This window comes from Helicoverpa zea, chromosome 19 (assembly GCF_022581195.2).
Source record: "Helicoverpa zea isolate HzStark_Cry1AcR chromosome 19, ilHelZeax1.1, whole genome shotgun sequence".
Classification (NCBI taxonomy): domain Eukaryota; kingdom Metazoa; phylum Arthropoda; class Insecta; order Lepidoptera; family Noctuidae; genus Helicoverpa; species Helicoverpa zea.
Genome location: NC_061470.1, coordinates 9,500,430 through 9,514,439, shown reverse-complemented (window position 1 = coordinate 9,514,439; position 14,010 = coordinate 9,500,430). Strand labels below are relative to the sequence as shown.

Sequence of the window (14,010 nt, the reverse complement as noted above, 5' to 3'; positions counted from 1 at the left end):
GTTTGCAACTACATACATACGACATTAGTTACTCTTAATTTTAAAGGGACACGCTAGTAGCGCCATCTGGCCACTACATACGATACCCTTTAGTCAGATGGGATGCAAAAAACTCTTTCCGTCAGTTGCACAAAGCTCCATTAAAATTAAAGCTTCATTAAATCTATTGCTGACACTTTTTATCTCGTTGACAAAGAAAGAGTCAGCAATAGATTTAAAGCTTTAACTTTAATGGAGCTTTGTGCAACTGACGGCTTGCTACCATCTCTCTCGTAGGTAGGTATTATGATAAACTTAAAAGTGCTCCAGAATATATCATTCGCAATATATCTATACTACTATGGCCTGATAACATCTATAAAAGATGATTAAAGCTGCATCCGTTTCAGGTGGTTTGGCTTTGGCACTTGCGCTGATGGCTAACAAGGCCTATACGGGAGCGACATCGCCGGTCGCAACGTCCGCAGACAAATTGAGTTCCTGGTGATGTTGGAGGTTGTGCCATTCGTTGGTGACGTAGATCGCGTTTTTTGGAGAGCAGATCGAACCAGGCACTGTCATGCGCGACCACTCCATCGGATAATTTTTTCCTCCAACTATCACGGTCATTAGCAACTTTTTCCCAGATGTTCGGGTCGATTTTAAAAGATGTCGCGTTTAACGCTATCTTTAAATCGCAACAATGGCCGCCCAACTGATCGCTTGGCGTCTGAAATTTGGCCGAGGAGAGTTTGTCTTGGCAAACGAGAAGGCTCCATCCGCTGCACATGCCCTAGCCAGCGGAATCTTCTTTGTTTAAGAAGTGCGGTTATACTAGGTATGCACGCGATACTAAGCACCTTCTCGTTTGTTACTCGATCCTTCCAAGAAATATCCAGTATACGCCGGAGACAGCGCATATGGAAGTTGTTTAATCTCCGCTCCTGGTTGGCATACGATGTCCAGGTCTCCGCGCCATACAAGAGTATGGACAAGATACATGTCTGGTAGATAATAATCTTCGTCTTAACTGTTAGATACTTGTTATGCCAAACCCTTGCGGTCAGCTTCCCGAACATCGTAGAGGCCTTGCCGATGCGTCTGTTTATTTCAGCGTCCAGGCAAAGGTTATATATCATTTTTTGTATAACCCATGTTTTGTGTGTGTGTATGTATGTGTGAGTATTGAGACTTGAGCACTCTGATAAATAAGATTTTTCATTATTTCTGGCATGTTCTGAAGTGACAATGTGAAGACTGAACACAAGCAATTTCATTTTTGCCTGTATGTGTAAAAGGTATGCTTTTTAGCTTAACATAACCCATTTCAATACCGTAGACAGTCCCGGCTTAAAGACATCGTTAAGCAAAGGAAACAATAAAACAAAGCATTTTATATGTAATTTCCTGTGTATTTCTAACATATTAGTTTTATACACTACTTCTTTATTTACATGAGCATTATCGCTTCACAATATTTTTAAAATTAAAATATTTTTCTCTCTTTATTTATATTATTTATACATTTTTTATTTCACCTATTCTTAGGCAAAGTGACAAAACTTCTCGCATATCAAAAAGCATTAGAAAAAAATACTGTTTTTTTTTTAATATTTTAAAAATAGAATCTACATAGGAGCGGGCCCTGGTTTACAGTTGAGCGACATAGATGGCGCTTGAAAGGCATACGCGAGATAGAGAACAGATAACAAATCACGAGATATCGTTTTATAGAGCTTACAGTATTATGAATAATGTTTATGCCAAGACTAGCGAAAACTGTCCGAAACATATTGAGGGTAAAGACATCACAGCCAATCAATTTTCGAAATGGTTTTAAAATATTATATCTCCTTTATCATATTGTCAATATAAGAATTTACACCTATTGCCCTCTTTTCCAATATTATGTAATAGATAGGTAAAGAACAATAGAATTTTGTTTAAAGTTTTAATCGATAAGGATATTGCGTTATTCTTACATGTATCGTTAATTTAGTTTAAAGAAAGATCTTATTTTTTTATAACTACAGATTAAAAGAATTGGCCCAGTTTTTGTTAAGTATTTCCAAAGGTTGACATGTACAGTCAAGAAATAAAATTGTCCATGCAAAAATATCTCAATTAGCAAATTTTGATATTGCACTATAAGTAATTGGGTTTTTAAAGCTCGATTCGTGATAACAAGTATGTATTTAAAAAAACAGTTTCTTATAACTTACATTTTATCTTAGGGGCGTAAATAACCTCGTCGACAAAAAAGTTTGAAAAATTAAATGCTTTTTATAAATATGAACGCTAAAGTTTAATAGGCATTCATAAATTAAAATAACAGATTCGAAACTGCACAGTTTAAAAGCAGAATATGTATTACACTCTTTCCCTAATTACGCCCTCGTCAATCTTTTAACATATTATGCTGTCCTAGTGACAATAAATAAATAAACTGCATCTACAGTTGTTTAACAATAACAGCTAATGTTGGCACAGGTCAAGGATAATCGTGAACCATCTACCACCAACCATCGACTCTTATTTTATCCCTTTAGTAAAAGTAAACATTGTATACAGTAACAATTGTATGCTATTCGCGATCTCAATACGTCTTAATATTAAAACTTATGTCGAATTTACCAATTAATGTATTTTTAAAACTAAATATTGCAATTATTATTATTTTTTTATTTTATTTTAAGTCTGCCATGGAAAGCTGGAACTTCGATGGTTCTGCAAGATATTGAGACCGCGAATGTCTCTAGCTGTCAACATTATCTGTAGTAACAAAGGGTTGAATTTAGTACATAACATTGAGTAGAACAGACTTATAAGTTCACTTTGCGACTCGACAATTTACTATAACAATTCTCCCTTACATCAGTTAGTAGGCACACTGTGAGGACGGCCGCGAGGCCCGCGCAACCCTGGGAGACCCTCGTCCAGGTACCAGGAACACATAATATACAAGAGCTCCAATAGTCGCACACCTAAATAAACTAAAATGAAGTAACAAATAGTGCTATTTCATCACACGGTACTGTAAATTAAAACGTTTGAGCAGGACAGCACGATAACCTAAGTGTTCCACAAGTTGGTCTGGACTGCAGGTCCCCGGGTGCAATGCCCAGTTTTATCACAAAAGGTGTTAAAGTACATATTGCATTACGCGACAAATATAAGCCACATATTTATTTATTAGCTAATTAATTCCAATATGTCCATTATTGACATTATACACAACTGTTAGAAATTGACAACACCTAAAGAGGTCTTTGTACAGAGTTTCATAACTACAGTACCTAACTGCACACATCACAGATATAGAAAAAATAAACTTTATTCCTGTTAGTTCTATACATAACAAGTACACTTTAGCCTAATTCTATATTTCACAAAGAGGGAATCTTTATATCGTATATTGAACCAGATTGACTCACCATCGTATAGCCTGGGGTTGTTGACATGACGTGATAAGCGCAGCGCTCCGACACCCAGAACGTACAGTAAATATATTCCTATATGTATACGTAATAAGACATGATTAACAACACATGGACGCATTTCGCTAAGCTAAATTATATAAAACGTGCACTTTCTCGAAGGCATCCGCTCCATTTCATATCTCGATTCTACACAAACTTGCTTCTTATATTGACTTTAAACAATAAATAAAAGTTAATAAATAATTTTTACATCCATTCAAGTTATTGTTCAATTCGATCACAATGTGAAAACTTTAACTAGTAGAAAAATATGCCGCGGATCATTGTGTTGCCGGTATCCACTATTGTCCATCACTATTTGTCACTTTGCTATCACCGTCTCTGAACTAACGACCACTATAGTATAGCAGGCATCGCATAAATACATTTTATACATTCGCGCGCTCTTAACATAAGACGCACGGTCCGCGCTCTGACACACATCGGCGGCTACTCATCTCTTTCGCACACAGCATTACAACTCGTAGTGTGATACGGACGTCACTGTCGACGTGCCTCCGTCCACCCGTGTTATGTTTCACAAGGAATGGTTCATGGTCACATCCAGGTGAGGTAGATGTACTGACACTGTACTTACAACGCGTTCCAAAGCTCGGTGATCATCCCGTGGCCGACCAATGAGGTATACGTATTACTGATTTATTGCTCGAATATTTGGCAGTGTGTGGCAGTCCTGGCCATCGGTAGCACAGACTAGCAGAAGAGTTCCACTCTAAAATTCGCACGGGATACCGTGACTGCAGCCATTCGTGAGAGAAGATTGTGGAGAGCGTGTGACATCGGCTTGATGCAGCACAGCTCAAGCGCTAACCACTCGCTGACATGTTCGCACGAGAGTGTAGTGTCAAGGTACCAGGCGGGCAAGGCGGGCAGGAGGCCTCACGAGGAGGGCTGGTGCGGGCGCGGCGCGGCGCCGGCCGCCGACACCACCACCACGGGCTTCACGATGGTGGTGGCGCTCAGGTACTGCGCGCTCACCGTCAGCGGCGCCACCGTGCCCTTCACCATCTGCGTCTCCACCATCTGCAAGTACCATTACCACTGTGCAACTTACTTACAATAATTCGTCACATAAATGGACGCTACGATTTAGGAACGTATGAGAAGTTACGTACATTATATCGTCTTTGTTAAACAACTGCAAACCTTTCAAACTGTGGTAAATAACTTTAATTCGACAGGAGACTTAACAGACGCGGCTTGGAACCCATCATATGAGCATGTATGTTACGTATGCAGGCAGTCCGCCATAGAATCACACATATTTATTGCGACGTTTGTCTCCGAGACATGGGCCAATACATCCAACATCGATGTAAAATTTGTGAATAATTTCTTCAGAATTCCGAAAAATATGTTTCGGCCAAATCCAATCAACACTTATTTAGACCAGAAAGAAATTGTAAATTCAAGGAATAAAGCTGAAGTATCCACAGCGCAAGGGACGTCACTAGGGGCAAACCTCACAGTGTTAGAAGAGCAAATCCTATTTACAGCCGGTTATGAAAAATATTTGAAATGAATTCGCTATTTACCTCTAGGAAATTAATATACGAGTTATCAACGTGTCTCGGCGACGCCGCGTGCAGCGTGGGCTGCGCCGGGAGCGTGGGGCCCGGCGGCGCGGGGCCCGCGGGTGAGGGGCCCGTGGGCCCAGCGGGGCGCGCGGGCCGCACGTACGGGCCCCCGCGCGGCGCCCGCAGCACGCGGGACTCTTTACACGTCTTCTCCTTTTTAACAATACGCCAATTTTCAGACACGCTATTAAGTGATACTGCATTTTTGCGTAATCACAGCTTTTTAAAAAACATAAGAACTCTACTGAGGAAAGTAAATAAATCGCAATTTGGTTGCAGTACCACTATAGGTTTGCAGTAGTTTATCAAAAACCGTGTAACAAGGGTTAAGTCAGACTAGCTTCTTTTAAAAGATCAATGATGAATATGATTAATTTGTCCGAAATATTTCAAAGTTGCCGTTTAGAGCCCAGCTCATCACCGATTTGTTTTTGCAAGACAACGCACGTCCCGCCGTTACCGATTGCAATGCTGTTTTACATACCCATTCGTCGGGCTGTTACCCGTCGTCGCTAAATATCATTCAAGTTGTTCATTAAATACGTTTATACCGTTATGTTCAAGACAAAATAATGAATAAAAACATTTTTTCAAGCTTACCTTATGCGTGAGTGTGTGCGTTTGTAACAAATGCGTGGCGGGTTGCGATACAACTAGGGGAGTCAGTCCGCTCACTACCACGCTGCCATCTGTGAAGATATTCATTCAATTATGAATTATCTTGTAGTATTTTATTAATGCCATTTTAACAGTGTAATTAAGGTAAAAATGTTGCTGTCTAGGGGATACCAAATAGCTAAAAAACCGGCCAAGTGCGAGTCGGACTCGTGCACGAAGGGTTCCGTAAATTACAGTTAAATCAACCTATCTCAAAAACTATAAGAGATACTTTGATCAAACCAAAAATCGTTGAAAGAGTTAATTAGCATGCATCACCTCTATTTTTTTTAGAATTTTATACCCCGTAGTTATAAAAATAGAGGGGGGGGGACATACTTTTTACGACTTTGAGAGCTGATATCTCAAAAACCGTTCACTTTAAGAAAAATGTTTTTTAGAAAACTTTATATCATTTTAAAAGACCTTTCCATTGATACCCCACACGGGTATGTACATCGAAAAAAAAAAATTTCATCCCTCAGTTACATGTATGGGGGGCCCCACCCCCAATTCTTTTTTTTACTATTTAGTGTCATATTTTTGTAGCGGTTCATACAACACATATTCCCATCAAATTTCATCACTGTAGTACTTATAGTTTCCGAGTAAATCGGCTGTGACAGACGGACAGACGGACAGACGGACAGACGGACATGACGAAACTATAAGGGTTCCGTTTTTGCCATTTTGGCTACGGAACCCTAAAAATGTATGGTAGGAAGAAATAATTCTATAAAATGAATGTAATGTTACCTGCAGTCGTGGAAACAGGCGTCGGAGAGATAATTCCGTTTTCTTTAGTTATCCTACTTTCAACGGTGGTTGTTGTTACACCTGCGAATAATATACAGTAGATTTTTTAGTTCAGACACTATCGAAGTAACATATTGATGTGTTTTGTCGAGTCTGTGAAATTAATTAACAACGTTGGACCAAAAACACTACCCTGTGGCATTCAAAGTTAGTGATGACACACAGATTTTATCTTTTAATGTTGATTGAAACCACTAACTCAGATATATGAACAAAGCATACTAAATTAAGAAAAATATTGCAGTCACAAATACATAGGAAAAATAAGACAAAAAACCAAAATTATTAAAATAAACTCTTTTGGAAAAAAAGCGGGCACCTATGCGAAATCTTGGTTTTAAGGACTTCACGTGTATTTCAAAGGATTTTAATGACTGTAGTATGTTACTAGCATCAAAAGGGTTTGCCAAGCATGAGTGAAGGTGTATTCTAAATTTGAATTTTGTAGGATTGCTAAGAAACTGGTTGAACCTTGTTTTGGACTAATTCCTGGTTGAAGGTTCGTCGGCGTTTTGAACAGTTTTTGACGTGATTTTTGGAAAACTGATAATACAGTTTTAATAAATGATTAATGTACCTTTCTGTGATATCAAAACATTTTAAAAAAACTATGCGTATTTAATAAAATGTTCACCTGCTTTAAATGGTCTATACTGATGATTTATGGCAATGTTAAGAGTTTCGTATTTTTGTGTAAAGCGTTTTATTGTTGAGATATTGTACCCACGCGCTTTAAAATATCCCTTTCTCATAAATATACGTCATAAATAATTCTCATTTTTCATATGGTTAATTTAACATTTATTACAAAATTCGGTATTAATTAAATGTCAAAGTGTGATATGAGAGCTGTGATCGGCACTGCTAACTTCAAATTTATTTTGTCGCATCCCAAAGTACTAATACTCCTCTAAATTGTGTTTATTTATGAGAAAGGGATATTTTAAACCACGTGGATACAATATCTAAACAATAGAATGCTTTACACAAAAATACGAAACTCTTAACATTGCCATAAATCATCAGTATAGACCGTTTAAAGCAGGTGAACATTTTATCAAATACGCATAGTTTTTCAACTTTTTTGATATCACAGAAAGGTACATTAACCATTTATTAAAACTGCATTATTAGTTTTCCAAAAATCACGTCAAAAACTGTTCAAAACGCCGACGAACCTTCAACCAGGAATTAGTCCAAAACAAGGTTCAACCAGTTTCTTAAAAATTCTACAAAATTCAAATTTAGAATACACTCTAACTCATGTTTGGCAAACCCTTTTGATGCTAGTAACATACTACAGTCATTAAAACCCTTTGAAATACACGTAAAGTCCTTAAAACCAAGATTTCGCATAGGTGCCCGCTTTTTTTGCAAAAGAGTGTACTATTTTTTATATTTCGTTTTAATAAACTAACAATAAAATTATAAATAAACAACCGACTCGAAGTACTAGGGCAGCATAACTCACCGTTGGTATGTACAGGCGCCTGCAAGACTCGCAGGCCGCTACTAGTTGACAACAGCTGCAGCGCCGCTGACCCTACTACTAGACCGCTGCTACCGACAACCTGAAGAAAAATAATCATTTCAGTAAAACAGAAGTACCGGAGCTAATTAGTATGGTTATCACTATTAAATAAATTACACTACTGCATGATAGAGGACTGAAGCAACTTCCATTCATCTCGCCTTGTAATGAGACTAATGCTCGCTTTACTTTTGATGTTATTTATTTATTTAAACTTTATGCAACAAAAATATTACATAGGCGGACTTAATGCCATAGGCATTCTTTCCAGTCAACTTTAGGGTGATGCAGAGAAAACATGGTAGGTTATTCTATGAGACTTATGTCAAAAAACTATAATTATCAGTAAGCAATACGAATCGTTTCTTGTTTATAGGACCAGATTATTTAAATAGGGCAACCGCAACCGGGACGGTGCCTTCATAGTTGTAAGTTGAAGATTAAGATTTGTCCTAACCGGACAACAGGAAGAACGATTTTCAATGCTGAAATTAGGTCCTAAGATTACTTTTTTATAATATCAATTCACAAATGAATCGTTATATTATTGAGTAAACAACATAGAACTATCTCACCTGCGATATGGGAAGATGTATTTGAGCTGGATGTACTAAAGTACTGAGGGCATTCGTCACGCCGTTTTCTACCGTCTGCCCATTCTGAAACAATGAGAACTTATTTAAGGTCTTGCAGTAGCATAAGTCTTAAAATTATATTACTTTAGGTAACAGTTTATAGTCTGAATTTAACTGATATAATTAAAAGAGCAAGAGCAATAATCAAAAGAGCGGCTGTCGAAGAGTTACCGTCCCTTTTTAACGTTATTAAATAAATATTGTTCTTGAATCCAAAAATTTTCATTAATTTTTGCAACTATGCTATGTTTGATAACTAAGATGATGAAGTTTGAACAAGATTAATATAGCTGCATTTAACAAGGTTATCGGTAGACCATGGCTTAAATTGTCCTACAATGTAATTGAGCAAATATTTTTGACCGAATAACACGCGCCATTTATATGTGCGTCATGTGCATAATTATATTATAATGATGACGTCATCTAAACTTCGTGAACTTTCATAAGATTGCCCAGATAACGACAAGGTGATATTAAATCATACCGACTTATAACCATGACATATATTTATAAAAAATAGAGGCTAGAAGGTAAAATACATGACAGAACTTTTTACCTTCCAACCAAAAAACATTGTATTGTTAAAACAATACTAATACAATTTTGTTTGTTTCATATTTTGTTTCTAAAAATACTTTATACTTTATTGTTTTTTTAACAGATATCGTTCACAAAGAGTTTATATCGGCACCCATGTATGCCGTAATACCTGACTCATTCATTTGAAATTTGAAACGTGTGAAATTTGCTTCTATAATTAAAACGCATTTTCTATTCGCAATTAGCGCTAAATGCGCATTTCGTTTCGTTTATCAGCAATTTAGATTCAATATTATTTAAACATAGCATTAATTGTTATGTAATGCAAAATATTTGGGTTCAAAATCCAATTACGCCATCGTGATCGTCAAAACATCATTGGTTTGGTCGTGTCACATGCTTTTGACAACACAGCACCATGGGTTGACACTGCCCAAGCTGACATTCAAGTAAATAAGAATGAATCAGTGACCTAATAGATTCTGTACGATTATGATTCCAAGATCTGCACGAAGTTATGACTGTCTAAAGTAAACGACATTATTTGAACACCGAGCGTTCCTCAGGGATCAAACCTGAGACCCGTTTCCTTTAACTTAGTCAATGACACAAAAAAAAAAACAAAATTGTCTAGACAATTGAATTCAAATAGAATATTAAACGTGCTTAAGTTTATTCTGACTAGTAGAATTGAAACAATCAGCAAATTGGCGCTTATATTTAACAAAAATAAAAAAACAGGAAGTATGACTTAATAGCAGTTAATATAACAAACAATTAACAAAACCGCCAAAAAAATACTAACTTGAGTAGCAGGTTCTGCCGGCGCAAGCGTAGTGAGCGTCAACGTACTCGGCCTTGTGCCGTACGATGTCCGCACAACCTGAAACATTAATTAACAAAAACATCTAATTAACACCATCGCAATTATCTAAAACATCATACTTAAGTTTCGGATTAACAATTTGATGAACAACCAATCCTAATCCAAGATTAGGTCAGCTCTAATTTCTAACATTGTACCAGGCGATCATACCTGCGAGGTGGTGGGAGTGATTTGTATAGGCAGCGTACGCAACTTCGTGCTTAGGTTTAGAGTGCGGGGAGGAGACGTCTCCATTCGCGCGATGGAACGCGGCGGCGACGCTGATATCTGAAATTAGGACAATTTATTCACTTGACCTTGTCTATTATTATTTTATTTATGTTTTATTATATTGATGAAGTCTTTCTTGATTTATTTATTTTATTGGAATTAGAATAAATAATATATTTTAAAAATATTATAATACTTACACTTATAGGAGGGATTCCTAAAACTTGGCCGTTCACGGGATCTTCTATGACTTTATCTTCGGTGACGGCATCTGTTAAAAAGTAATTAATTAATAGAAAAAATATACAAGGTGTTGATTTGCATTTGTGCCATAGCTCAGGAGGAGGACATACAATACGTAAATAATCGATTGGAATTACAGTAGATGGGAAATAACTAATATGCACTGCTTTTTTTGTCATTGTAATGTCGTGGTATTTCCGAAGTAATCCAATTTTATGAATGAAATTTATGAGTGATCGTTGCGTATGCTTTGTGTTTGCGTTTGTGTGAGGGTGCTGCACGGTTTTAACGCCAGTAACATACGCGCCAAGTTTAAATAAGGCTAGATGACATTTACGGAATTCCGAAAAAAAATTAAAGAAAAAAAATTACGTACCAATTTTTTTATTGATTTGGGCCGAGAATCATTAGCATAATTACCTCCTTGAATATGGCACGGATGCAAATCAACAGCTTGTATATTTCAAAACAAAAAAAATAATATTAGACATGATAAAAAACAATATGACCTTATTTCTCAGTGTAATATTTTCGATATACAATAATAATATACGTTATTATTGTCATAATTAAATTATTATAAAAAATGCATTGTACGCGAAATATTAAATAATTTCGACCAAAAGTACCAGGCGCGCACAACCAGATAGGAGGTTAACGTACCTATACTTCGAGGGCGAACAGTTGTTCGGACCGAGATCTCTCTTTTCAAGGCGGAAAGCCTCTGTTGCGCCGCGATCTTCTCACGCGCCAACCGTTCCATTTCGTGCTCACAGTCGCGCTCCTTACGGCGTAAAACCTGCAGACAAAATTAAAATTAGGGTTAAAACTTTGACTTCAAGTTTTTTAAATATAAAATCTAACTTAAATATTTTCTGATAAGTCAATAAATTCTTTTGTAAGAAAATACTCGTACCTATTTATGAAAAACTTTAGGAGTTCAAAAAATATAAATCGAGCCTCTATTGAAAAGCAACATAGAATAGAGAATCCTAATCAATTCTCAAATTTTCAAGCCTATTCAAAAAGTTTTGAACTCAATCTTTTTTTACAAAAGCTGGAAACAATTTGCAAATAGAAGCGAAGCCGTAGTTTTTAATTGAATTTACGAAATCTAGCCTCTCGTTTAACTCGCTATTGACGTGGTTCCACGGTACATTTAGCACAAAGGTAAAGAAAAATATTAATATTTCAAAAACTGAAACTGAGAATGTTTTACGTACACGAGTAGGACGTGGGAGGTATTGATATTGTTAATTCATTCTCACTAGTTCATACGTTCATAGTGTTTGTTATAATAACATTAGTTGATATAATTCGAAGTATTTATTTACATATAACTTAACCTATTTACCTAACGTTTACCTAAAACAGTTACCCATAAATCATGATGATTGCGTCAAAAGCTTGTCCTTGGACCTCCGTTGTCAAGCGTGATCTATTCTATATGTAAGATTAGAAATTATGAATCAAGGCGATGCATATCTTACATAGATGCATGCATACATGGACGCATAAATACGACATGCATGTATAATGAAAACGTACGTATCAACGAGATTGAACCAGTACTATCTAGATTTATTTGGATTAAATAAGAATTTAATTTTTCAACTCCAATTGAGGTCACTGTGCCACCAGTACTTTTGATGACATGATACATTAATTAGCAAAATAAAAATATTCATTTAAGTTTTCCAAGAATTGAAACCTCGTATAATTTTGCCAATTTGACAGAGTTACAAAGTCGATGTTTTATCAGTCTGAAAATGACAGATGTAAAAATAGGCAGACACATTTCGCGACCTTTCAATTAAGATAATTTATCTCTCTGTTGTACAAAATTGATAGACGACTAACAAAGAGTTTAAAATATAGGGATCTTACTTTTTACATAGGTAGAGTAATTAATTATGAATTTGCTTAGTTAATTTATTTACATGGTAAAGTTTCGAAATACATTTAGAAACCCTTATTATTTTGAACAATTTGATGAATTAAAAATGTTGTATTGTGCGATTTGACAAAGTTTATTAAGACCGCTAATTAGAGAAGCATGAAGGCCATCGACATTCGTTTGAAAGGCGTTAGCTACCAGGAAAGCAGAGCTGCAGAATGGTAGACACTCACCTGAATATATCTAATAGCGGAGCCCAGTATAGACAGATTGGATGTTTTTTTGTCATCTGGTGTTGTGGGAAGCTGTCTTTTGAGGAGTTCGAAGCACTCCTTGAGGTGTGCTCGACGGTTCTTCTCCAGTTTGTTGTGGACTTCCCTCGTGCCGGCTCGGGGGGCACTGCCGTTGCTGCCCCCACTGCCGCTGCCATTGCTGCAACCGCTGCCACTGCCGTTACTGCTTACCGATGGAGGGGAGGGGATGGGGGGTGGCCTGTTGACAATATCATAAACACTGTTTAATTTGACGTCACAGTATGAGCAAAAAATATTTTCAGGTTTTAATTACGTATTAGGTATAATTTGTGGAAAATTCAAAATATTGATTGCAATTTTCAAATCTAGCGACATCGTCACCTGCATTGTGTTGTAATGCATTCATAACATACTTCTGTTTGTGTTTCATGTAACCGTTTGTGCGCAATACTACTTACTAATCACGAGGTTGATTTGCGCAATAACCCTTGTTATTCTTTATTTCATTGTTTATATTGATAATTTTGTGGAGGTATGGGAGAAAATTGGCACATTTATGATGCTTGGATGTCATCTTCCTGCCTTTTTGCACTTACTATTTGGGTCAGAGAAATGTTTTTCCCTTTCATCCTTTATCTGCTTGTTACGATTATAATTGACTATTTACTATATGTTTCACATTCTATTATAGTTCAATTACTAGACGACATTTACGCGTGTCAGCGCTTGTTGATAATAGTCAGTTATTATGATTAACTCAGACATAACTATGTCTGGATTATTCCATTATTTCATAACGTATACTATACTGATTGAATATAATTGCATTAACTTTGCTTCTACAATAATATACATTTCAGACATTAACATAGGTGACCATATGTAAACTAAGATTTAAAATTTTAAAAGATTCAAACTAAACAGTTTATTGGCCAGCAGCAACGGTCACCGAGAAACGAGTCCCGACGCTTGTTTAAGTAATAAAGCAAAACCGATCACGAAATTTACATACAAAAAACACAGGTGTATAAAAACTAAAAATAATTCTTGCACAATACTTTTACTAGTGTGTGATTCTTATGATAAAACAATAAAACATTTGTACATTCTACTCCCGGATACAAACTCCAACATCCATAGATAAACATTTTCCTTAATTAGCGAGACAAAAATAGATATTACAACCTTAATTTGAAAACAGTCTCGTACTACAGTACCTTCAGATGAATGATGCATACTGATAGTGACAAGGACGTATTCCCTGATGCATACAAAACCCTGG

The 14,010-nt window shown here is 36.4% G+C and overlaps 1 protein-coding gene across 4 annotated transcripts in view; it reads right to left on the bottom strand.

Annotated features, from left to right (window-relative positions):
• Positions 1-1,370: 1,370 nt before the first annotated feature.
• The window catches only part of LOC124639258 (max-binding protein MNT-like), a 32,782-nt gene continuing 20,142 nt past the window's right edge, over positions 1,371-14,010 (bottom strand). For 3 of the 4 annotated variants that reach the window (XM_047176518.1, XM_047176516.1, XM_047176515.1), the window contains 11 exons: positions 12,708-12,966; positions 11,241-11,376; positions 10,535-10,605; positions 10,275-10,391; positions 10,044-10,121; positions 8,636-8,719; positions 8,001-8,100; positions 6,470-6,550; positions 5,657-5,745; positions 5,015-5,209; positions 1,371-4,502 (listed from right to left, as the gene is read on the bottom strand). In XM_047176518.1, the coding sequence (XP_047032474.1) occupies positions 4,359-4,502; positions 5,015-5,209; positions 5,657-5,745; positions 6,470-6,550; positions 8,001-8,100; positions 8,636-8,719; positions 10,044-10,121; positions 10,275-10,391; positions 10,535-10,605; positions 11,241-11,376; positions 12,708-12,966 (1,354 nt within the window). In that variant the 3' untranslated portion in view covers positions 1,371-4,358. The remainder of the gene's footprint in view (positions 4,503-5,014; positions 5,210-5,656; positions 5,746-6,469; positions 6,551-8,000; positions 8,101-8,635; positions 8,720-10,043; positions 10,122-10,274; positions 10,392-10,534; positions 10,606-11,240; positions 11,377-12,707; positions 12,967-14,010) is intronic. The other variant, XM_047176517.1, reaches the window with a different exon arrangement.